This window comes from Crocodylus porosus, unplaced genomic scaffold (assembly GCF_001723895.1).
Source record: "Crocodylus porosus isolate Cpor-Errol unplaced genomic scaffold, CroPor_comp1, whole genome shotgun sequence".
Classification (NCBI taxonomy): Eukaryota; Metazoa; Chordata; order Crocodylia; family Crocodylidae; genus Crocodylus; species Crocodylus porosus.
Genome location: NW_017728944.1, coordinates 5,544,301 through 5,567,940, shown reverse-complemented (window position 1 = coordinate 5,567,940; position 23,640 = coordinate 5,544,301). Strand labels below are relative to the sequence as shown.

Sequence of the window (23,640 nt, the reverse complement as noted above, 5' to 3'; positions counted from 1 at the left end):
AGCCCCCAAGGTCTGGAACAGTTTGCCATCGGAGGTGGTTCAAGCACCACATTGAACACCTTCAAGAGTAAATTGGATGCTTATCTTGCTGGGATCCTATGACCTTAGCTGACTTCCTGCCCTTTGGGTTGGGGGCTGGACTCGATGATCTTCCGAGGTCCCTTCCAGCCCAAATATCTATGAAATATTTTTTCCAGGGCATAAACTATGCTTTTCTTCCTCAAAACTGGAATAATTGTACTAAAATTTAATACAAGTTTAAGTTTTTTGGTTCTTTTTTTCCCCCATGACTTTAATTGTTGGGGGAAGGAGGAGGAGTGCACTTCATAAGCTAGAAAATAAGGTAACACTCACTCACGCTTCACACTGGTGCCGGAGCCCAGAAGCAAGAAAGGAGCCCCGCGTTGGGAGTAAAAGGAAACCTTACTCTGTAGCTTCATCTACTTGAACCCAGTGGTTCTCAACTTGTTTGGACACATCTTTAAGAGTGCCAGCTCTTAGCCTTTTTTTTGCCTACAGGAAAATAATAGGTTGTTTTTTCCTGAGGTTTTTTTTTTTGCAACAGAAGGCTACAACTATGGATTTCTGTTTGAAATCTCTGGGTTTATCCTGTGAATCTTGTTTTCAAGCCTAATCATCCTAACATTGCATCACACCCTGTGGTACCCTTGAAAGGATCAAGGCACCCCAGGGTACTTTCACACCCTGGTTGAGAATCACTGCTTTAACTAAAATTATCTTAGCTGCTCTGTAAGGGTTAAAGTCTACCCTGCCTTTTTACTGTTCAGCCTTTAACTGTCAGTACATTCTCTTGACACCCTGTAGTAAAAAGACCCAGGCCCTGTATGTAGCCTCCTAGGGCCTATGTAATCTGAAAGTAGTGGCCTATGGTCCTTGTATTGCAACAGTTGGTTGCAACCCAGCTAGAGACGCAGACACTTGGGTTGTCCCTAGTTCAAGACGAGAACAACTAGAACCAACAAGGAAAGGAATAAGCCATGTTTGTTTATAATACAACTGCCAGTGTCAGGGATCCTGGTCCTATTGAGACAGCTGTCTGTGGAGCATGCCTCTGCAGAGTCCAAGGCTTGCTGCTGTCCCTGGCATTGGAGAGGGATAGGGAGCTCAGGTCATGTTTGTTCAAGGAAAGGTCAGCCCAAGTTTACAGGTAAGGTGCATGACAGTGCTTCAGGGCCTTAGTACTGTCTGACTATTCCAGCCAGCTGGAACCCAACTTTGCTGGCCAGGAAGGGCAAATGCAGTTCTACATTTGATCTTAAAAAGACTAGCAGAGCAGGTAGATGAATGCTTGCCCATCCCTTGCTGCAGTCAGGTCTCTGTATCCAGCTGGGCCTACTACCGGAGTTCTGGAAACTGAGGATAGCTTCAAATTTTGTGGTGAAACCAGCTCTAGGGGCCTGGCTACTATTTGGCTGCTTAACATAAGAGGTCTAGGTGGCAGCTAGAGCTGCAAGCTGCATTGGTTTCCATCCAGCAATAGTGAGGGGACTGCAGAGCTGGGAATTGACCTTGGGATGGGGGTTGCTGGCTGCTGTAAGGTGTAGGTGCAGGAGAAAGCTTGGGCAGGGCCCAGAGCTTTTGGTATGCAGAGATGTTCCAGCTGGGTGTAAGGAGGATGTGGAGTTTAGCATGGAGAGCTTCACTCAATGCCTAAATTCTTCAGCACCCTGAAGACCTCCTTGAGGTACTGGGAATCTGGGTAGCCATTCCTGCAGAGGAAAGAGCAGGTGGGGTGAGGCAGTGCCAACTGTGAATAGTAAGAACACATCCTGTATACCAGCTGTCCTAGCCCATCTCTTATACCCTATGATTTTAAGGAGGGAGGCAGAATATAACAGCTCTTCCTTGGCTGCAGCCCTCACAGTGGAGCATGAGACCAGCAACAGAGCTATAGTCACCACTTACTGCCTCCTGTCACCGCCTTGCTGAAAGGAGAGGTGTAAAAGGGGGAGTTGGGGGAGTAGGGAGGGTGAATCGGCATTCAAAGCAGGCCCTGTCTGCTCTTGCTCAGTAAGGACTAATCAGACAAACCTGTTGCTGCAACAGCTCCCACTGAAGGAAGAGGGCTGTCCTGGTTCAGATTGAGGTTTCCTGTGGTACTTAGCTACACTGCTGTATGGGGGTGGGGTACTAATTCCTTCCTGCAAGCCTGCCTGCCTGCCTGCCTGCCTGCCTACTACAGGTGGTGTAACTGTAATAGGTGCCTGGATGAATCCCAGCACCCAGGTCTGTTGGGTGCAGTACCACTCTCTTTCAAAAGAGAGCCACAGCTGTGAGTCCCATTGTCAGAAAGTACCTGGGTTTGCCCCCTTCCAAGGAGGTCTTGTGAGGAATGGGGCCCCATGTCACTTTCTCTTCTTTGCCATCAGATCTGATCTGGAATGTCAGCCCATGCTCAAATGCCTTCTTTAGCAGCTGCGCTGTCTTCTTCCCCTCCCGGTTGTCAGGCAGAAAGGCGAGGAAGTGCCCCCCCTTATATGGCCTCCCTGGCCGGGGGTCTTTGGCCTTTAAACAGTAGAGGGGAGGGAAGTTTTTTTTGAAGTAATGACCTAGATGGGGTCAGCAACCCCCAGATATGGGCCAAGCATGCCACATGAGGCCATTTGCTCGGCACACTACCACCAGTCTGGGCTCTAGGCAGCTGCTGCCAGCCACAAAGCCCAGGCTGCTCCCAGCAGGCAGCTGTGTGGCTGCAAGCCCTGTCATGGTTGGCAGCAGCTACCCAGAGCCTGGGCTGGCTGCAAATAGCAGGCTGCAAACATCTGTTCTGGGCTCCGGCATTAGCTCCCTACTGGTGGGTGCATGCATGCCTTGAAACGAACTTTGTCCAGTGGCCCAGGAGCCCAGCTCTGTCTGCCCACACATCGGGTTCTGTGCATTTGTCTGCCTCAGTCTTGTCCTGTGTGTGCACACACGTCTGGTTCTGGATTTGTGTATGCATGTATCTGTTCTGGGTGTGTTCTGGTTCTCTGTGTTTGTGCATGTGGTTCTCTGTTCACGTGTGTCTGGTTTTCTCTCTGCTCTTTTTTCTTTTTTTCTCTCTCTTATTTGTCTCTATTTTTTCTCTCATTGTAACATGCTCAACAGAAATGGAATACACAACAACAAAGGCAACACTTACGATTATTATATATACTACTATGCAGTGCGTCCTCCCATGTATACCCTGCCCCCCTCCCCCATTTTGTTTTTCTGCCATGCTGGCATTCTGGCACCTTCCAAGGTAGACACTGTGGTTTTTTTGACACTCTGGCCAAAAAGCATTGCCTACCCCTGACCTAGATAGTACTGTGGTGGTGAGAGGGGCTGTGGGTTAACATTCCCCCTGGAGCAAAGAGGAAGCTTCTGGGAGCACTGTATTGCTTTGCTCCCCACTGGACCTATATGAGGTGCTCCTAGCTGGTGCCCTCTATCCTGCAAGATGGTGACAAGGAAGAGGGCAAGTAGCTTGGTACTGCTGCATATACAGCAACCCACCTGGTTGATCACGTCTACACCAGCTCACCCCTGGGGAAGAACAGTCTGCCCTGAGTAAGGAGGAGGAAGAGGGGAAGGGCTCCTCCATCTCAGTGCTGGTGAAAAAGCAAGCACTGACCTGGGCCTGGGATAGGTAAGTGCTTGGAAGAGAGATGGCTCCTGAGCACACTTGGCAAGAGTCCAGGCTCAAGAAGCCCTAGTCCCTACTGGTGTGGGGGTGGGAGTGAGGGAATGGGTGCTGCATGCTCTTCCTACTGCTAATAATGAATCTTGAGAGGACATGCCAATGTAATATGGTCTCGAGTGTCCCCTGCCCCTTGCACTGACAGACAGTTGATGCTGCATATGGAACCACTAAACTCTATGCACTCATGGGGTGCGCAAGGGACCAGGACTGCTCAGGATGTGCCAGCTTTGACTTCCTAGCCATAGCCCTGCCTGACAGCTGCGCTAAGGGACTCAAGGGTGTGTGAGGGGGGAGTTACGGTACAGCCATGCAACCACTTGCCCAGACAGTAGTACTACGCTGCCTCCTCCTCAGCCCCATGCCTGCTGGCTCTGTCTGTTTATACAGAGGCAATGTTTTTGGCTGGCATACTGAAAAAACTGCAATGTCTACCTTTTAAGGTGCCAGAGTGCCAGCAGGCCAGAAAAACAAAACTAGGGTGGGGGGGTACATGACAGGACACTGCATATTAATATAGTTAATAATAATACATGTTGCTTTTTTTTTTTTTTTTTTAACAGTAAACACCAGGTTTTCTACAAATTCTAAACCTGGTGACACTAAATAAAACTTCATGTACTGTCTTTGTTGTTGTGTATTCTTTTTTTGTTAAGTATGTTTTTGAGATGAGAGAGAGAAAAGAGAAAGAAAAAGGAGAAAAAATAGAGATAAAGAAAGGAGAGAGAGAAAAAAGACATGAAATAGGAAAAAAGGAGAGAAGAGAAAAAGGAGAAAGAAAAGGAAAAGAAGACATGAACAAAAGACAAAAGAGAAAAAAAGGAAAAAGAGAAAGAAGTTGTGTTCCTCAATGCCCACGTCGCCCATCGCTACTGGCTGCAGCTTGCGCCTGCTGGCCCAGGGTAGCATCCAGCAGAGGGAGGCAGTGACACCACAGCAGCAGCCACCAGGGCTGGGGCACTCAGGCCTCCCTGAAAGTGATGTGGGATGGAGCGGGAGAGCCTGGGCAGATAGACAATCCATCCCACCTGGTTAGGGGCAGCGCCAGGGCTGGGTGCTCAGGGCAGGGTCTGGACTGTGTGGGGAGAAGCAGGTGCAGAGAGAGGTACTATGGGCAGGACGGCCTGGCCGGGCCCTTGGAAAGGCAGCAGCTGGAGGAGAGTGGGGGCCAGGCAGGAAGTGGGGGCTGCCTCAGGGCTCTGTAGACTTGGGCTGTGGTGGACTGGAGGGGACACCCAGTGGCACCCCAGGTGGGACCTGGCCTGGCTCTCACAATTCAGCAGGGATGGGTTGCAGCCACCCTGCCCATGAGGGAATGCCACCTGGCCAAGGCAGCATGCCAGGTTCAGGGAGCTCCCAGCTCCAGGCTCGGCCTTCCTGCATACTGGGCACAGTGCATGTGGGGTGGAGTCACCCCTGGTGCAAGGGTCTGGCCACAAGGCCCGGCTGCAGTAGCTCCTTGGGCCCCAGGAACAGCTGCTGTGGGCAAGGCAATATTCTAAGCTGAACCAGCTGGGAGCCTCCAGCACAATGGCCCTCTGAATTGGCAGGAACTGCAGTTGGCATTGGGAGAAAGCCAGCTCTCCCACCCCAAACCAGGTGTAAGGAAGCAGGAACCCAGTCCGAATGCCCCCTGGGTAGATGCTCCTCTGCTGTACTGCCTGCACCATCCTCCCTCATGGCTTCCCAATGGCTGGCACACTGCACCCACTACCTGACTGAACAGGGCCAGAGCACCTGTCTGTACACTTGCTACTTCATTCCCTCTGACTGTGTCACTTGTGCAGGTGCCACACCCACGATTGGCCTCTGAGGGGACTGTACCACCCACAGCAAACACCCACCAGATGGGAAGTCCCTCGGCCCAGCTACCTACCCCTTGCACCCCATCTGGGATGTTGTAGATGAGCTTGAGTGTCGGGTCACGGTAGAAGCCAGGCAGACTCTGGGACAGGGAGCTGATCCTGAAGGTCCCTTGATTGGCTGTGGAGGGGGTATTGGAGCAGAGGGCCAATCTGTCCTCTGCTGCAAAGCAAGTCCTGCATAGGGTGCGGCCGCCCGGGGCCCGACAAGTTGCCGTGCGTGAGGTCTGGCACTGGTCACATGTCTCCAGCTGGTGCTGAGATGCTTCCTGCCCAGGGCCAGAGCTGGGGCTCCTTGGCTGCACCTCTGAAGCCTTGGGCTCTTCCTGTGTGTCCCCAGCTTCTATTGTAGAGGAGGGCTCTTTCTGGCTTCCAGGCTGCAACATGGAGGATCTCTCCCCCATGGCCCGGCGTGGCTGGGTACTCACAGAGCTGCATAGCCAGATAGGCAAGGACTGTGGGGCACCATCTATTGTGGGGAAAGGGGGCGGCAAGCTGCCTGCTTCCTCACTGGCGCTTCCTCTGCTTCTGTCTCTTGTAAGCTGGAATTTGTCAGGCAGGACCTGCTTTACTCTGGCCACCTCAAGCTCTCCCACTGGCCTCTCCTCCTTCTGCAGGTCCTGAGAGTCCCTTGGGCTCAAGTGCTGGATGTCTGCTAAGTTGGTGTCAATGTGACCACTGTCTCCCTGCCCATCCCTGGAATCAGGCTGGTAGGTCAGGTCTCCCGGGCCCAACACTGGCTGGGAGTTGCTGGTTTTCAGGATACTCATGAGACTCTCTGGTCCAAGTTCATCAGCTCCAATCTGCCCAGAGCCACCCTCTTGCATGTCTGACTGATCAGTGTCACTGCAAATCTCCAGCTGCTTCAAACCCAGGGATCCCAAGCTGCAGTGATAGCCTGTGCCCAGTGGAGGGTCTGGACTCCTTGCCTCCTGGGTGGTGCCTGGGCACTCTGTGCCTCGAGTGCTGCCTAGCCCTGGAGTCTGGGGCGAAGAGTGCAGTGCATGCAGCCTCCAGGCAGAAAATCTCTGGAAGACCTCACTCACCTTTGGTAGCAGCCCCTTTGGGCAGGTGAGCTGTAGCTTGTACCTGTCTTTACTGAGATGCACCTGAGTTGAGCAGCCTTTCAAGAGACTGCATAGCTTAGCCAGGTCCTCATCATTGGGCCCATCTACATCAAGCTCAGAATAGCTCAGACTCTGGTAGATAAGAGTGGGACACACCTGAAGACAGAGAGACTGCATCTTCCACTTGGCTTGGAGAACTTTGGTCCTATCCTCAGCTTGGAGCATCAGCGAAGTACAGCCACTGCTGCTCTGCTCCGTGAGCTGCACGCCTGCCTCCCTGCATAGCTCTTCAATAGCAGACTGGTGCACATCCTTCAGATATGCCCACTGCACAGCGTCCAAGCTAATTTCCTCCATCACCCCAGGGTCTCCCCTGGTTGTCTGGCTGGGGTCTTGGGGCTTGCTGCTTTCTTTTGACTGTGATATGGAGAAGCTATTGGACCGTCTTAGAGTTCCTTTGGATAAGAGGGGTTTGGAGTCCAAGGCAGAACAGGTTCCTGTTGTATCAAAGAGGCCCAGGGACTGGAAGGCATTTGACATACTGCTCAGGGGCTGGGGCTTTACAGGACCAGAGCTTGTCAGGCTCCCAAGACTCTGCCCTCCCTGTGGGCTGCCCTCTCTGTTGCTGCTGACCAAAATGAGGTTCTTGGGTCTTGCCCGCAGGGAACTGGACTTCATTCGATCCAGTTCCTTCTGGTCCTTCTGCTGAGCCTCTGCAGATGGCTGGTTCTGTGCTGCTGGACTGCTCTGGCCAAGAGTCTTGGCTTCCTTCAACCAGCTGCCAGGAAGTTTCCCCTGCCCTGCCATCTGGGAGCTCCGATCCTGCATGGGCCACGCACCGGTAAGGGACATGGCTTTTGGGACACTGAAGTTCACAGCCAGCTTGTGTTCTCCTTTTGGTTCCAACCTGCCAGGCCTCAGCCTTGAAGTGGACACATCTGCAGTAGGTGCAGGCTTGTCTACTCTGTGGAGGGCTGCTAGGTTTGGGGCCAGGGAAGCACTGGGTGTCTTGAGCACATGTTCAGCCTCTAGCCTAGTGCTTAGATCCTGGATGTATTGCTTGGCCAGGGAGAGGTCAACCATATTCCCTATGAGACAGAGATGCTTCTCATCTTCATGACAGAGCAGCTCAGGGTACAGCTTCTGCAGGATGCTTGGCAGCCCCCCCCACATTCTGCTGTCACCACTCAGCTCCCTCTTGCTGATCTTCTCCTTGCGCAGACTGAATTCCAGCTGCTGGTAGAGTTGCAGCAGCACCAGACGGGCTTGCACCAGGGATCCTATGTCTCCAGGCTTCTCTGAGGAGGCCTGCAGGTACAGAATAGTGACACCATCGCTGCTGACATCCACCACATCTACCTTGTGCTGGTGCAGCACCTCTTGGTACTGGTCCCTGCAAAACTTCTGCATGTACAGGTAAATGTCTGAGTCCATCACCAAAGAGAAGTCCTCCAGCTGCTCCACAGCTTCTCCATCCACAGGCTCTCTGTGCAGTGGGCGTTCAGCAGCCTCCTCACATGCCTGGCTGCCACTTGGCTGTTTCTTTGTCCGTAGCTCTGGTGGGGGGGAACGGGACACTTGCTGGGAATCAGACATGTAAGGGACCTTGGCCACATGGCAGGCTCCTGCCAAGCGGCTCTCCATAGTGGGCTGGCCCCCAAGGTTCAAGCTGTGCAGCAGCTGGTTGCTGAAAGCCTGCATCTCCATGAAGGGCCCCTTAATGGTGCACAGGGTCTCCCTGCGGTCAAAGCTAACCTGCACATTACTGTAGTCCTTACGCAGGTTTCTCAGGAGGGTTTTGCCATCTGGGAACTTCCCATAGTCGATTATCATGGAAACACCCACAAATATCTGCAAAGATTACACAAAAGAAGTCAGAGGGCAGCTACTGACAGCATACTCCCATTACACAAGGGAGGCAAGCATCCTGCTGCCATTCACTCCAAGAGCTGGGAAACAGGGACTGCTGTGCACTCCAGCCCCCTGAGCCCCTGCCTTTCCAGCTGTGCAGCTCCCAGAGTTGCTCCAAGTCCAAAAGAGCCAGCACTCTGAGCTCCCTTCCACCTAGTGTATGCTCGTCCCAAGGTTGGATACAGATTTCCACATGAACACAGACAACTTCTGGGGTCTGGGAATGCTTGTTGTCCCAGTGTTTCCCTTCCTTCCCTCCTGTGGATCTGGCTGGGCTTAGCCAGGGATCCTTGGCACTCCTCAGGGATGTAATTAATAGGGGAAACTAGTTGGCTCAGGGCAGGAGCCAGCAACCTAAGGCAAAGGCTTGTCCCTTCCACATTTAGAAAAGGGTCTGTGCTTACATCAGCTGTATGTGCAGGGAGCTGCTCAGACCAAGTGACCTCAATAAATTCTGCCTCCCCAGAGCTAGATACTTAAGGGCTCTTTTGCAGAGGGGTGGGATCAAAGTGTCTTTCTCCTCCCTCTACTTAGACTGTCAGGCTGCCTGTCTGACACAACACAGAACTGGGTGGGCGAGAGCTGCAAGAGACAGACAGAAGGCTCCAATGCCAATCTTCTGCATTCAGACAGCATAAAGCTAAGAGCAGCAGTGATGGGAATAAGTTTAACAGCCTCAGCCCCCAGCCTTTCCCCTAAACTCCCACAAGAGGGAAACCCCTACTTGTCTAGCTAATGAAATGACCAAGAAACAAACAGAATCCCACCCCTCCAGCAGCTGTCTGTATACACACAGGCTCAGACTAAGCTTTGTTTCCTCCCCCACACCATTCCCTCTGTGCTGGGGTAACTGCAACTGCAGAAGGATCAAGTGTGAGATTGCCCATGCCACTACACTACAAGTGGGTGTTATCAGTGAAAGCCCCTTTCAATCCTCGTTTAAATATGAATGAAACAAGTTTGTTTTAAATCCAATGAGGATTAGAGGCCTCTAGGCTCTACCTCCTGTTGAGGCACAGAGCCCCCGTGGAGTACCAGCCTGGGCACTCACTGAGCTATTGCAGGGGCAGGTGTGTGACTAGCATAACCAGAGCTTCTCCCAGCACATGCTGCAGCTCATTACCTCATCAGGGCTTGGCTCAGCTAAGGCCGCAGTCACCTTCAACAGGTACTTCTTTCCACCAGTCGATAAAATGTGGTTCTCCATCTTCAGGACCCGCTGAGCCACTAGACAGGGGACAGCAATATAAACCAATGAGTACCTGCCCCCTCTAGCCTGGGCAGCTTGCAGCCTGGGAGGAAAGCGCTATAGAGCCTAAGCCTGTAAGGACATAATTTTTGCCTCTTGTAACATGTCACCTGAACATTATTGTGGTGCCAGACAAGTTGCAGGATAGGAGGCTCCTTGTTCTCCCCTAGTGGCATGAGCCCAGGGAGAAACAGGCAGCAGGGGACCAAGAGAGTTCCCAGACAGGACTAGGGCCTGATCCACTGTCCTCCCATCTTGTGCATGGGACACGCACCTAGTTTCCCTCTGGGGATCTCTTGCCGGTTATAATTTGGCCCCCACCCCCACATGCCATTTAGTGCTAGCTTGCCCTCTTGCCCTGTTACCTTCCTCCTCTTCAAAGGTGATGAGGGCATGGCTTGGGCAGTCAGCTGTGATCTGGATGTCAGCGATCTCACCCCCACCATTACGGGTGCGCAGGAAATGGATGGTGAGCTTGTCAGCAACGCTCTCTGGTGGGATGTCTGTCGGGATGCCCCCCACACGCACTATACGGCCAGCCATGTGACCAGATCTGTAGCAGGAACAAGAAAGTGAGGCCACATGCTGAACTCCCCAGCTGGTCATCAAAGTGCCCATAAATCCACTAGATGCCAGCAGCCATGCTGGCAGTAGTGACTGTGGCACCAGTCTTGGAGGCAGGAGACCACAGACAGACTGCAGACCTAACTATCGAAGGGTTAATATTATACTCATCTCTGTGGTAGCTGAGCCTAGTGGTTAGGCCCCAGCCCCCTCCTCTACCCTCAGCCAGTCCAGCTGTATGAGGAGGATGTGATCATGGTTGCACAGAGCTGTGCAGCTGAATTCAGCTTGTCTGAAGCAATTCAGGGTCCTCAGACTCTGGGACATGGGCCCAGAGCTAACCTTGAGCAGAGCCCTGCCTCACTGACAGGCACTGGAAGACCTTAACAACTTGGAGTAGACCACACTTTGCGGCCCAGTTTGACTCTGTCACACGCAAGGGGGAGCCCAGGGGAAACCAGGTGCAACTGTGTCCCCACCACCATGAACGCTGCATGCCTCCCGAGGCTGAGGGGGCACGGCGAGCTCCTGCAGGCAGTGGTGGCAACGGGGTGTGGTAGTGGCCAGTGGGGAGCTCCTGCAGACAGCTGCAGCAGTGTCGGTGGTGCCAAGTGGTGAAAAACAGAGGATGTAAGGTGTCCAGTTTTATATCAATAGAGGACACAGGACCAGAAAACTAGATGGCCCTCTATAAAACGGGACGAATGGCCACCCAATGCACTGCTGCAGGCACCGTGAGGCACTGAGGTGCCTCATGTCAGGCCCCAGCAGATCAGGTGCCCACCTGGCAAATGCCTCGGGCCACTGGGGCTCCTGGAGCCCGGCTGGGGGCCGGGGGTGCGCAGGCAGCCGACAACGGGGGGGTTAACACCTACCCGAAAGGCCGTCGTGCCCGTGCTCGGCCTGCGGCCTAGCGCCACCCCGCAGCGCCAGAGCTGCCCGGGACACACATAGCCCCCCGGGCCCAGGCTCGAGGCACTGCCAGGGCCGCCCTGGAGGACAGCGGCCGGCCCCGGGTGTCTCGCAGGCCTGCCCGGAAAGGGGCCAGCTCTGCCGGCTCTTCCCTCCTCTCCCCCGGGGCTGGGAGCGGCAGCGCCCGCCCGCCCTGCGCCGGGGACCCCGCTCTCCGCTCCCTCCTCCCGCCGCGCCCAGGCCCAGGCGGATAGGAGCGGGCCGGGCCCCCCGCTACCTGCGGCTCCGATCCCGGCTCCGGCGGGGAAACGAAAGCGAAAGGCCAGAGGAGCTGCCCCGCCCCGCGGCCCCGCGGCGGGGGTGGGCGCGGGGCGCAGCTGCGTAGAGCGGCGAGACGAGCGCCGCTGGGCCCGGGCTCCGCACCCGCGCTGCCCTACGCCCGGGGCGGCTGGAGGCAGGTCGGGCGAGCTGGTCCGTGCGCTCCAGCAGGCACCCCAGCAGCTCCCACAAGGGGGACCTTCCTTGCCACTGCACCCTCTAGCCCTCACCATTGCACCAGGACCCCGCAGGCCTGCATCTGCTCATCCCAGTGTCCAAGCGGTTGCTACCAGAACCAGGAAGCTAATAAACCTCCTCCTGCTCCTTTTCCCCCCCGCCCCCGTCCTGACCAACAGCTAGCCCTTCGCTAGGCCTGGTGCTGGACACCCTGGAAATGCCATCAGGTGGGGCCTGGTCTTGTCCTACAGCAAAACTTTTGCTACCAGGATGAGCCAGCCTGTCCAGCAGCAGGTAGGTTGGATTGTAGGACGAAGGGGGGAGCTAGGATGACACTGGGCACCTCTCTCCACCAGACCTTGGAAGGAAAAACCATAGATGTACCCATTCAACAGCCAGACAGCTGAATCTGGCCGGCCCGCATACACAGGCTGAAAGGAGCGGAGTAGGTGTCCTTACCAATCACAACTTTGCACAGCCGCTGTAAGACCCGGCACCTGCAATGGCTGATGGGCCTGAACCCCAGTCCAGGTGTTCATCTGTACAGCAATGCCCTGGGTGTGTAAATGAACCCAGCAGAGGATGTGCTTCCTGCAAAGCCCAAGTCAGCAAACTACATCCTGCACTTACACACTCGTGAGTGCTTGCCCCCTCTCCCCACTTTGCTTCCAGCAGGGCCCCTGAGTTGCTGTGGTGACAGAAGAGCTGGTATTCACACTCCTTCACTTACCCCATGGGGAGGGAGAACAAAGCCTGATTGGAATAAAGCACCGTCAAGGCCACTGTACTCAGTAAATGACTGGTGATGGTCGTGGCGTCCCATGCTCCTACTGTGCTTGGCACAGGTTCTCATCTGCTTCCAAGCTGAGCTAAACACTGCTTATTCCACAATCCAGAAAGTGGTTTGTCCTTTTACCTGCTGCTCACTTCACTTTATGCAAAACATCTTCCACGACAGATTCTAGCATCATTTCATAGCATGTGAAGAAGCAGGTTGTCACCTATGAAAGCTTATGCCTCTCAGTCAGTCACCAGGGTGACACGGTGCCATGAAGTCCTTTTAAGGGTGATGCACAATATTAGCACTGTTAGATATGCAAGCACCTAAACAGGGTTAACAAGATAAACCCAGAGATTTCAAACAGGAATCCATACTGTCAAAAACACTGATCTGTAGTGGTCTTTCTGAGTTCTTTGCCACAGAAGAATTGCTCTATAATTTTATGTAGTTAAAAAAATGAGAGAAAGATAAGAACTGAAGTTTTTTGAGGAGTGCCCTAAATCTAACAAGGGGTGCCTTGAGTCTAAAGAGGTCGATAACCACTGCTCGAAAGTGCTACTCTACCCTGCCTTCAGCCTAACATCCTAATGGATGGCCAAGGCTCTCCCCTCACCTCCACTGCTTGGCAGGGCCTTCCCACTGCACAGCACCAAAAGCAGAAAGCCCTAAAATAGGTTTCTTGCTTCAATTCTCTCTTGCAAAGTCCTTATCTCTTAGTAGCATCCAGATCTAGAACAGAGAATATGGGGGTCAATAAAGAGTCAGACCCAAGACTGCAGGCAAAGGAACTTAAACAGCTGTTCCAACACTTTAATTCCACACAAAGCAGACCACGATGCTCCATTATAAGGTTTGATTAACTGGTAAAGACCTTCAGAGAGAAGTCTGCCCTCTCAGACCCAGTCCTCAATCCTGAATGCCAACCATGCTCTGGCTATTGACTGGGGAGGAGTATCATTCCGTGTCTTCCTCAAAGATGGCTAGCCCATGCTTGCCTGCTGGGACATAGCCAATGGCATCCACCTCACCTCCACCCTGGCTTGGCTTCTGGAAGTGAATCTCCAAGGCATCCTGCATGGCCTCCTCATCTAAAACATCTGGAATCCCTGACAGGAGCACAGTCCTGGTGCAGATGGATGGACGGAACTAGAGGAAAGAGAAGATGAGTGAGCCTGCCAAAGCCCTTGAACACCGCTGGTTCTTGCTGGCACTGTCTCCCTGGGCTGGTGCCTGAGCTGTGGGAAGGGCAGCTGCGGGGAAGGGAGAAAGGAGCCCTTTTCTGGCTAGAGTTGAATGTCACATTCAGATCTCAGCTCTAGAATCAGGGCAGGGCAAAGATGAGAAACAGCAGGGCAGTGATGAGATAAAGTAGCCCACACTAATGTGCAAACCCTCAGCCCACTGACTGCAGGACCTAAGGGCATGACAAGTACTTCATAAAGCCCCTCTGCCTGGTCTGGCTCTGCTGAGACAGTGCCAGCTGCCCCTGCCTCCACCTCAGCTAGGTCCCTCATTTCCCCCTGGGAGGAGTAGTGCAACCCTGGTGCATCTAGCTGGGCTTAAATTTCCCCACACAGGGACTTACAGGAATGCAGAAGGAAGCTTTCCTAGTAGGATTCTCTGTTGCCAACCCTCAGCCTCTCCCCATTTTGGCCTTGCTGGGGCACCCAGGACAAGGGAGCATGTGCTACTGTACAGAGTGGGTTGGGGCTCATTGGGAGGGCAATGGATAGGGGTACACTGAGATTTTTCAGTGCAGTGAGGGCTGGACAAAAGTGCACTGGCGTGTAGTGCATTTTGGGAGCAAGCAGAAACAAGCATGTAGGGTTCATATAAGGGGTGAGAGAACACTGGGGCTCCCATACCTACCTGCACGTCTGCAATCGCTCCACTCACATAAGGTGTCACTCTGACTTCATGTTTCGTCTTCCCAAATTGGATCCGGAAGTGCCCTTTCTTTATCAGCTCCTCCACCACTACAGAGGGAGAGCGGAGAGTCCTGAACACCAGCTACCTTCATCTTTGCTGTGTGCTTGGAGGATGTGGGTTCACTCAGGTACTAGCACAGGCACAACCCTATGGAGAGCCCATAAGAGCCAGAACAGCCCCTGGGAGCTGGAGCTGTCCAGTCTGCCCCACCCTCCTCCTCCTCCCTCTCTGCTGCTCTCATAGACACAGAAAGGAGTTCATTCCACTCCAGCCCTGTAGGAGAGCAGCTGGAATGGCAGCTGACAGGGGGCTTGCGTCTAATCCCTCCATGCTGATGGCCCAGCGCTTAAGGTGTCCACACACACCTCCATCATGCATGAAGGACAGCACCACGTGCCTCGTGTCGCTCAGGAACTCCCTCCATTCCACCTCACCGCCCCCGTTTTTCTTCTTGCTGAAGAACAGCTCCAGCTTGTCCAGCAGCTGCTCCTCAGAGAGATCCAGGCTGGGCAGGCTAGATACCAGAACGCGCCTGCTGCTCCTCTTCATCTCAATCTGCAGAGCCAGTGTGGGGCAGTTATGGCTCTAGCCACGGCAGTGGGACCACAGCTGCCAGGACACTGCAGGGTTTTGCAGGGGTAGTAGTGGCAGTGAAGCTACATTGCCTATGCCTTAGACCTGGGTACCCACCAACACTGTATTGGGAAAACTTCAGGCTAATTATGTCTTTAGTTATCTTAGTAACAGACACTGCTCACTCAACAGTCAGGTATATGCCCATGGCAGGGACAGGAACACTATCTGTCCCTGCTTGGCTCAGCCTGGCCCTATAGTGAGTGTGTGTTGGGGAGGGGCAAGTTCTTCTTTGGGAGACAGGAGTCCTAATTGAGGGTGTGATAGGCAGGTTGTTTGGGAAACAGGCCTCACCTCCAAAGATGATGGCAACAGCAGCTCTACTGGCCCTGCCCACACTCGCACCCGGCATTCATCCAGCTCCACCTCATGTTTCTGCTTCTGTATGATCCTGTGGGCAACTGTGGACAGAAAGAAACCCATCAGGTCTGCAGGGGGTGATGGGCTGCTCTGGAACCAAAGAGGGAACCCAGAGCAGGACATGGCACCAGCCAGATGGACAGAGAGAGGCAAGGCTGTCAGGCATGGTCTTGACTCTCTAATTTGGTGGTGAGATCAAAAAGGTAGCAGGGCTCTACAATACTGATGGGGCAACTCCAGGCTCCTATGTGAGAAGCCTATATGCCAGGGCCCCAACCCCAGCCCAGGGCCCTCTGGAGAAGGAAGCCTAAATAGACACTGTTCCATGTAACCCATGCACTGCACATAGCCATGAAGGCCTCTTGAGTATGAGGCTGTGCACTGAGCAGAGGTAGGCTAGCTGGCTGGGGCTGCAACGCTGTTCTCACTCTTACCTTCTGGGTTCTCAAAGGTGATGAGTGCTGAGCCACCAGCCAGTGGGTACTGGATCAACAGAGTCATTGCCAGTGAATTTGTGTCCTCCCTAGTCATGTGTCCTTTGAACACCATCTTCCGCTCCAGCAGGGAGGGCAGCACCTGGGGCTGAGCCTGCAGGGCAAAATACGACATGGTTGTGGCCCATGGTAGGCCACCAGTCCAAAGCAAGGGCATGGGGCTCAGTGGCCCACCCCACAGAACCACTGCTAGGGACTCAGTAATTCCCAGTGCCCCAAAAGCTGCAGCCTTTGGTCTGGTGTCCTATCCACTCTCACCAGTTAAGCAGGGTCAATGATAGAATGGTCATGTAGGAAACTTTCAGGGAGTGTACAGGTGACCCCAAAGGGATACCTGGGCTCCAGAGGTGGGAGTGATCCTGATGCTGCACATACTGTGCTGTTGAAGGCAGCCTTTTCAGCCAAGATGCAAAAATTAAGTCCTGAATGAACTGTCTGTATTTGCTCAAAACCCTTGGCTGGGCACAGCATCTACTCCAGTAAAACCCCAGCTTGAAATATTCAGAGGCTTCTGTGGCCCTTCAAAGAGAGCTGGAGCCCAAACTGACGTGTTCTGTCATAGAGCCCAGCCAGACTTGGGGATAACTGCCAGCTGCAGATGGGGTGAGTGTGACACCTGGCTGAATGCTCCTCAGTACCTTTTCTTGCTCATTGTAGGCATCTCTCCTCTTCTCCAGCTCTTTCAGTTCTTCTTCCAGCTTCTGCTTCAGTTGCAGCAGTTGGCTCCTTTCCTCCTTTGCTAAATGCATCTTTGTCTTTGGGAAGAAAGGAACAGCTCAGCAGCAGCAGAGGGGACACCATTGAGGAGGCGGGCAGCATTGCCAGGCCATTCCCCATGACTCCACCCTCCCCACTGCTCTCCTAATGCCTCTTGCTCCTGAGGGACAGACCCCTGCTTTCTACCCTTGCAGCCCTAGCACATTTCTGAACAAAGACAACTCATTGTATCAGAATGTGGTATGGTTCTGTGATAATTAGACAGACTAAAAGCATCACAGAAGTGTGAGGTCTAGTGACCCAATAGTGTGGTCCAGTCACCACTCACACCCTCAGCAGAGCCTGTCTAATAGCAAAAGTCTATTCCATGAACAAACCTGGTAGGAAGCTGCCAGCTCACTGTTCAGAAGTGCGTCTTTCTCAAGTTTCTCACGAAGGTGTTCTGCTTCGTTTTGGAATTCTTGAATTTTCTGCTCAGAAGCTTCCTTTGCTGCTTTCAGGTCTGCTCCATCTTGTTCCAGGGCAAAACAGCGGTCCTGGAAAAGGCACCACAAAGCTTGGTTAGTGCTGTCCCCTGCCCCACCATTGTGGAAAGCAGTTGAACAACCTTTTTGCCCAGGAAACTCCAGTGTATAAAATACACTGTATATTAGAGTGTATAAAATATGACATTGACTTCCTGTGGGGAGGGGCAGGGACACACCTTGTACTTCTCAATTTCCTTCTGGATACATTCAGGTGTCATTGTCAGAGAGTTCTTCAGTGAGTCTTCATCCGCCAGCTGGATGAAGGACTTTTAAAGGTCAAGAAAGGTTAGTGAACCTGCAAGTTTCCCTATCTACCCCAGCCCTACACAACACAGCACTTCATGAAAAATGTGCAGAGATGTGTGGGAGCTTTCTGTGAAACTGAGACTTTCAGCTTACCTTGTGGGGGTCTCTGGCCCTGTGTTCTTGCCCAAAATTAGAGAGAGCTCCTTGATATCAACTCCCCAGTATGTTTCCACCCACAGCCATTCCCCCTGGGAAATGTTCCTGCCAGGACAACTTCCACTTTTGCTTTTGAAAAAAAAGCAGGTGGTAGCAAGGGCCCATAGAGTGCCTGTTTAGTGATTACCTCCTCCAAATCCGTCATTGTGATGCTTGCACCTGTGAAGGGAAAGCACCAGGATGTCAGAACTGGGCACCAAAACCACCTCTCCACCCTCCCCTTGGGCAAGGCTTCGCAGCACCAGACATGGCCAGCTGTGCTGGGGGGGCTTGGGTAGAAACCCGTGTCCTGCAGCCCACCACTACAGCATCAAAGGGCGGGGAAGGTGCGCTGCAGGGAGCTGGAGCCCTGGACACTGGTCTGAGTTTAAGTGTTTGGCCTGAAATCGCCCTGCTTGCTGGCCATGGGTACAAGGTGCCCAGTACTCTGGGGAGCAACCAGGAAAAGCAAGCGAAGACAGAGCCCTGGATGTCAGAGAGGGGCAAGGGAGCCAGGCAGCAGCTCCAACAGAGGCGGGGAGCCAACCAGGCAGGGAAACCTTCCTAGTGTACCCAGTAGCTGGGCCACAAAGGGACCAGGGAGGAAGGGGACCCGCCTGGAGGGGAGAGCAGGGGCACGGTTTACACTTCCAGCACAGGGAGCAGCCAGCCCTCACAGGGCGCACACCACAAGTCCCCCCCCCAGACACCCCCAGCGCCGGACCCCCTCCTCTCCCCTCCCCTCACCTCACCTCACTTCCCGGCCCAGCCCGGCCCCACTTTCACTTTCGTTTCTGCCGGGGCAGCTTCACCACACGCCCCGCCCCGGGAGGGAGGAGAGGAGAGGAGAGGAGAGGAGGGCCGGCCCCGCCTGCTGCGGGCAGGACGGCTCTGAGCCCTGTGAGCCCGGTCCCCTTCCCACGGCCGGGGCAGGAACAAGTCCCGGCGCCCTCGGCTGCCTGTACACACGGGCTTCACCCTGAGACAGCAGACACAAGGCTGCCGGTAGCTCCACAGCCCCTGCCCCCTCCCTCAGGGGCAAGCGGTCTGGAGCGGTACACGGGCCGCTCAGCTTTAGGCCCGCCCCCCTCAACGAGGGTCTCTTGAAGACAGCAGCTTTTAAGGCATCCTTGCCTTCCCCAGAAGGGCCCTCTCTCAAGCGCGCTGTTCTGTGGTGGCAGAACAAGGGTCTCAAGTTGCAGCAATGGGAAGTTTAGGTTGGATGGTGGGAAGAATTTTCTCACTAGGAGGGCAGCCAAAACTGGAGCAGGTTACCCAGAGGTGGCAGAAGCCCCATCCTTGGAGGTCTGGCTAGAGAGCTTTGGCTGGGATGATCTAACTGGGGGGAGTCCTGCTTGGAGCAGGGGGCTGGACTAGATGATGTCCTGAGGTCCCTTCCAACACTTAACTTTCTATGACTCTATGATCCATTTACTTGTTCAGTTGCACCATGGGTGACTGGTGCCTCCTGAGACTGGGGAGCAGTTTGTGGGTGGCAGAAGTGGCAGTGAGGCAGCAAGCAGCGACTACCTACAGAAGCCAGTGTTATCATTACTTTCTCCCTGACCTTTAAGCAATGCCCTTGATTTAAGATTCTAATTTATCTTCCACTCCCCAGAAAACAGTCAGCAGGACATAGGTGGAGACTATTTAGATAGGACAAGGCTGCCCCCCCACAAAAGGAACAAGCTTATAAAAGTGACAAAGAACATTTAGTGACACCCACACTTGCTTTGAACAAGTTACCCAATTTTTCAGAAAACCAAAGCCAGCAAAAAGCAGCATTGAGACTTTGTTCCTTTTCTTCTTTTTGTGCATGTAAAATGCCTTTGCTTGCTGGAACCACCTTTCCATTTTTCACCTTAATTTCTCAGAATCTCCCTCAAGTGACCCTGCCTTTGAAAAAAGGAAGTGGCTTTACTTTTCCATCAACACTGAATGGGAAGAGCAGGGAGTACTCTGAAGTGTCCTGGGGTAGTATTTAGTTCCATTTAATAGCCAATAAACCCTCCCAGCCAGAGGGCTAACTACTCTCTCAGCTTTTGGGTTTGAAGCACAAAGCAAGGGATGTTTCCACACAGTCAAGTGTTCAGTAGAGTGAAGACATCTTACAAGGCAACAAAATGGTTTTTAATAAACATTTATTGATGCAGCCATTCAAAATTTAGAATCGTAGCTTCTGGAAAAACCACTTATTCTTGCCTGTCTTGTATCTGAAAGAGAGAAGCAATCCACACATCAGGTAACATTCTACTCCAACAAACTGTCATGAGCAAGCCATACCCCCATCCCTCTGCTTCGGGAGGCGGCTCAAATGGGTGCCTTTACCCTTTGCCTGCTGCAGCTGCACCCTCTTGTGACAGCCTGTCCTTATATGCAATGCATCAGGAGCTCACAGCAGAGCTCCTAGTAGTCCCACACTCCTGACTTCACAACATAGTCCTCATGGGGCAGTTTCTCAAGCAACATGAAAATGCCACACCCCACAGATACTATCTTAATCAAATGGGGGAGTAGTTCTGTTAAAGTACAATATTCAAGATTTGTCTCCTAAAGTTAATAAGAAAGTTGCAGGCCTGAGTTAGCTTGTTGTCAACAAGATGTTCCCAACTAGAAAACCACCACAGGAGGTACCCAGAGCTAGAAGCACCATGGCTCAGAGCACCAACCCTCAGCAGTTTCTGGACTGTTTCTTTTTCTGACTTTGAGCTCATATATAGGTCACTCAGAAGAATAACAAACCATGGAGTGCCAACTGCTGCCAGCACAGCCTGGGCACCCTGAATTTCCATATACAAAGGGAAATCCAGCCAAATGGAACAGAATGTAGCGAGCCAGTTGTCAGCAAAATAAAGCAATAGCCCCTTTGTGATTCCACTTATTATTCGCCCTATGCTGGGTCCAGGTCACCCATATGATCACAGGTTCTTCCAAAAGTGCAGTATTAAAATCCTATCAACACAGTACTTTCCATCATAGAGCACTGTGCAGTCCTCAGGGATCCCCAAGCCCACTATGAGAGTTCAACTTCCATGGGGGTGGGGAATGGGAATGACACCGGACACTAGGATCAAAGTGAAACATTACAATGACCCACCTGAAGATGGGGACAATTTAGGTGAGGAATGGAAGGGTACAAGTAGGATTTGGGGTGCAGCCAGCATACTGGCATTATACCACCCCCATTAAACTGTACTAAACTCTACATGCTCTTTGCATCTTCCAGCCAATACTTATCAAGCCTAACATTTCATCTGAAATGAAGCAAAAAGCCCTGACTGCAGGCTTATGTCTGCCTGAGTCACCTCAACAATGTCAAAAGAATGACAATTCTACGTTAAAGTCAGCTGGGGGCAAAAAAAAAAAAAAAAGGAGCTTCCAACTCACCTTTCCTCAAATTTCACCTTGGCTTCACGTCGTGCTTTGCGTTTCAGCGCAGGGTCCCGGAACACATCCTTATTGACAACAGTTTTGTCCAGAGGAATATCAACAGAATACCTGAAAAAGACAAGAGTAGAATGAAACATCCAGGACACACTGATGTCCACACACCAGGCAGAGAAGCAGTGGGCAAATAACTAAACCAAAAGCTAGATAACAGTGGCAATTACAGTAAATCCAAGGACTTGGGGTGGTGTCATGCCACTCCGGAGATCCTGAAGCCATAGGCCCCAATATGCATCTCCGAGTACTCTGAATATTTCTGTTCTGCCTAAGGCTCCACATTTATCAGGAAACAGCAACAGAGAAGGGAGGGAATACAAAAAGCATTATGTAGTTCTGCTCCAATCTATGAATTTCCCTCCAACAGGAATTATTTCAAATCTCCTTTGCAGCTCACAGAAGGGAAGCTGTCCCCCTTTCAGCCAAAGAAGCTCAAATATAAACCACTATCAGAAGAGTTGCAATAATAGCTCAGCCAGTGTGCTCATGCTCAAGAGACAGCACTTGTCTAAACCCCAATAAGAAAGAAATCGGGAGATCGTTAGCATTTAATCCCAAATACTATTCATAGCTGTCTACAAGTCATTTTCCAGCACCAAGTTATTTTCTAGCACCAAACATTCAGCCACACTTACACACAACTCAGGAAGAAGCCCAGGTTTCTGGGTTTTACCAACAAGAAAAATAGCTTTTGCTATGATGAAGTAAGCCAATGTACTGGTTCTATCAGGAACAATCCAGTAAGCTCTCTCTGCCCACTCACCTGGTGGGCATGAGGTGGTTGTAGTTGTACACCTTCACAAAAGATTTGATCTTGGATCTCTTTGCTATCTTTTTCTTGCCCATTGCAGTGGTTACCTTCCGTGGATACCGATCAATACCAGCCACGAGGGCGTGGCTGTAGGGTCGGTCTGAGGTGCCATCATCAATATTCTGAATGAAGCAGATGCATAAACAAGAGTTCAGGATTCTAGGAGTTCAGCAGTCAAATACTAAAGCAGACAATGCAACAGAAAATGTATTATACAAACAGGTAAGAGTGTGAGCAAAGGAGCTCACGCTATTCCAGAAACATTCACATGTCTCTTCTGCAAGCAAGCAACCCCCATTAAATCCTTTACTATCAATTAACAGCATAAGGCCCTGCCTAAGAACATTAGCTCTGAGAAATAAACATTTCTGTTCTCAGCCTTTCATAAGGCTACATAAAGCTGCCATATTTTCAGAAGGTTTTAAAGAAGGCAGCTATATCAACATCATCTCCATGACCTGCATCACACAAGCATGGTCTAAGACTCATAAAACTTATTTAAAATATGTAGGAACTGGGGCCCAGAAACACTGATTTACACACACCCAGAGCAATGGAACTAAGCAGCAAGAGCTGGATCTCACTGGCACCCCCAGCACCATGCACCTCTGATGGGAGGGAGGCCGACGCAGGCAGCACAGAAGCAGCTCTTGGCAATAGCAGCAGGTGCACTATAATCCTTCAAACCCGTGCCTGTGTCATGCCACTGCCATGGGGCAGAAGCAACAGCCCGGGTGCTGGGCCCCCCCGTCCCCAGCAGCGCCCACAACGTTACCTTCACGATGACGGCTTTGCGCCCCGAGTAGCGTCCAGCCAGGACCAGCACCACCTTCCCCGGCTTCATAAACTTCCCCATCTCTGCCAGGGAGACAGACACAGAGAGGTTTCAGGGGCAGCGGCACTCCGCCCCACAGGCCCCTCTCCGCACGGGGCAGCCCGGCCCTGACTAGGGACAGCGGGCCGCGCTCCCGCCGCAGCCACAAGCGGCCAGGCCCCCCACCCCCGGCAGGGACACCAGCCCCCCGCGATCTCCCGCCCACCCGTCCGCTCCCCCCGGGGTCCGACGCCGGCGGATGGCGGCGGATCCTCCTGCTCGCTCTTACACACCGACGATCCGCCTACGATGGCTCCCGGACCGGAAAAGGAAGACACCAGAGGCCCGGCGCCTTTCACCCGGCTTCCGGTGACGCAACCCCGTTTCTTGTGCGCGCATGCGCGGAGGTCGAGTGTTGGGACGCCTAGACCGGGGGTGGCTAGGTTAGTGCCACACTCGGTTCCCCCGGCCCAGGGGCGCCCTGCAACCCCGCTCGCCCGGAGGGGGAAGCGGCTTCTTCCTCCCCCGCCGCCGGGCCCTTCTTGCTGCAGCCGCTGTACGGTATGAGCTTTCTCGGGCTACACCTCACTTCCTCCGCTGACAGACTCAACATACGCTTTAGTCACAACGTATACAGTACAACAGACGCGTTGGCGAGTCCAGAGTGCTCAACCTCCAGCCCAAACCTGGCCCGCGAAGCCGGGACATATAGCCTACAGGGGTTGCCCGGAGGAAGGGAAACTTGGCAGTGGGAAGCTGTGGAAAGTACCACGACTGGCTCCAGCTTCCTCCAGGCCATTCCAGCAAAGGGGGATCAGGGCCAGGCTGCCCCGGCAAATCCAGATCTGCCCAGGCTGCTCCCCTCACTGCCTCTCTCTATGTCTGGACCAGGGCCACTGCCCCCACCCCCTGCATCCAAATGTGGGCTGTGCCACTTCCCATGCCTC

General features: G+C 53.0%; 3 protein-coding genes across 5 annotated transcripts; all 3 read right to left on the bottom strand.

The window, feature by feature from the left end:
- Positions 1–195: 195 nt before the first annotated feature.
- LOC109320395 lies at positions 196–11,618 on the bottom strand. Its single transcript, XM_019550483.1, has 6 exons — positions 11,525–11,618; positions 10,137–10,324; positions 9,646–9,749; positions 5,559–8,462; positions 2,318–2,526; positions 196–1,730 (listed from the first exon to the last, which is right to left on the bottom strand). Exons 2-6 carry the CDS (start codon positions 10,312–10,314, stop codon positions 1,661–1,663), a joined length of 3,465 nt encoding a protein of 1,154 aa, XP_019406028.1. The 5' UTR covers positions 10,315–10,324; positions 11,525–11,618; the 3' UTR covers positions 196–1,660.
- A 1,679-nt stretch (positions 11,619–13,297) lies between these two features.
- On the bottom strand, positions 13,298–18,459 carry IFI35 (interferon induced protein 35). Of its 3 annotated transcripts, none has more exons than XM_019550484.1 (10): positions 18,377–18,459; positions 17,773–17,804; positions 17,360–17,449; positions 17,034–17,192; positions 16,578–16,694; positions 15,880–16,033; positions 15,380–15,486; positions 14,818–15,007; positions 14,393–14,499; positions 13,298–13,669 (listed from the first exon to the last, which is right to left on the bottom strand). In XM_019550484.1, exons 2-10 carry the CDS (start codon positions 17,788–17,790, stop codon positions 13,478–13,480), a joined length of 1,134 nt encoding a protein of 377 aa, XP_019406029.1. In that variant the 5' UTR covers positions 17,791–17,804; positions 18,377–18,459; the 3' UTR covers positions 13,298–13,477. The 3 variants fall into 3 exon arrangements, with proteins under 3 accessions (XP_019406029.1, XP_019406031.1, XP_019406030.1); XM_019550486.1 differs by having other exon boundaries at positions 18,382–18,440; XM_019550485.1 differs by having other exon boundaries at positions 18,372–18,411.
- A 1,289-nt stretch (positions 18,460–19,748) lies between these two features.
- RPL27 (ribosomal protein L27) lies at positions 19,749–23,056 on the bottom strand. Its single transcript, XM_019550481.1, has 5 exons — positions 22,987–23,056; positions 22,655–22,737; positions 21,832–22,001; positions 21,012–21,122; positions 19,749–19,837 (listed from the first exon to the last, which is right to left on the bottom strand). Exons 2-5 carry the CDS (start codon positions 22,733–22,735, stop codon positions 19,789–19,791), a joined length of 411 nt encoding a protein of 136 aa, XP_019406026.1. The 5' UTR covers positions 22,736–22,737; positions 22,987–23,056; the 3' UTR covers positions 19,749–19,788.
- Between the last annotated feature and the right edge of the window lie 584 nt (positions 23,057–23,640).

Coding starts and splice junctions, on each gene's coding strand:
- LOC109320395 (XM_019550483.1), bottom strand. CDS start 10,314: ATGGCTGGCCGTATAGTGCGTGTGGGGGGCATCCCGACAGACATCCCA. Junction 9,750..10,136: donor CACCTTTGAAGAGGAGGAAG/GTAACAGGGCAA, acceptor TCCCCTGTCTAG/TGGCTCAGCGGGTCCTGAAG. Junction 1,731..2,317: donor TTGGAAGGGGGCAAACCCAG/GTACTTTCTGAC, acceptor TTTCCTCTGCAG/GAATGGCTACCCAGATTCCC.
- IFI35 (XM_019550484.1), bottom strand. Junction 17,193..17,359: donor AGGAAATTGAGAAGTACAAG/GTGTGTCCCTGC, acceptor TGCCTTTTCCAG/GACCGCTGTTTTGCCCTGGA. Junction 16,034..16,577: donor CCTACAATGAGCAAGAAAAG/GTACTGAGGAGC, acceptor TTTGCCCTGCAG/GCTCAGCCCCAGGTGCTGCC.
- RPL27 (XM_019550481.1), bottom strand. CDS start 22,735: ATGGGGAAGTTTATGAAGCCGGGGAAGGTGGTGCTGGTCCTGGCTGGA. Junction 21,123..21,831: donor AACCACCTCATGCCCACCAG/GTGAGTGGGCAG, acceptor TGTCTTTTTCAG/GTATTCTGTTGATATTCCTC. Junction 19,838..21,011: donor AAGGTGAAATTTGAGGAAAG/GTGAGTTGGAAG, acceptor TCTCTCTTTCAG/ATACAAGACAGGCAAGAATA.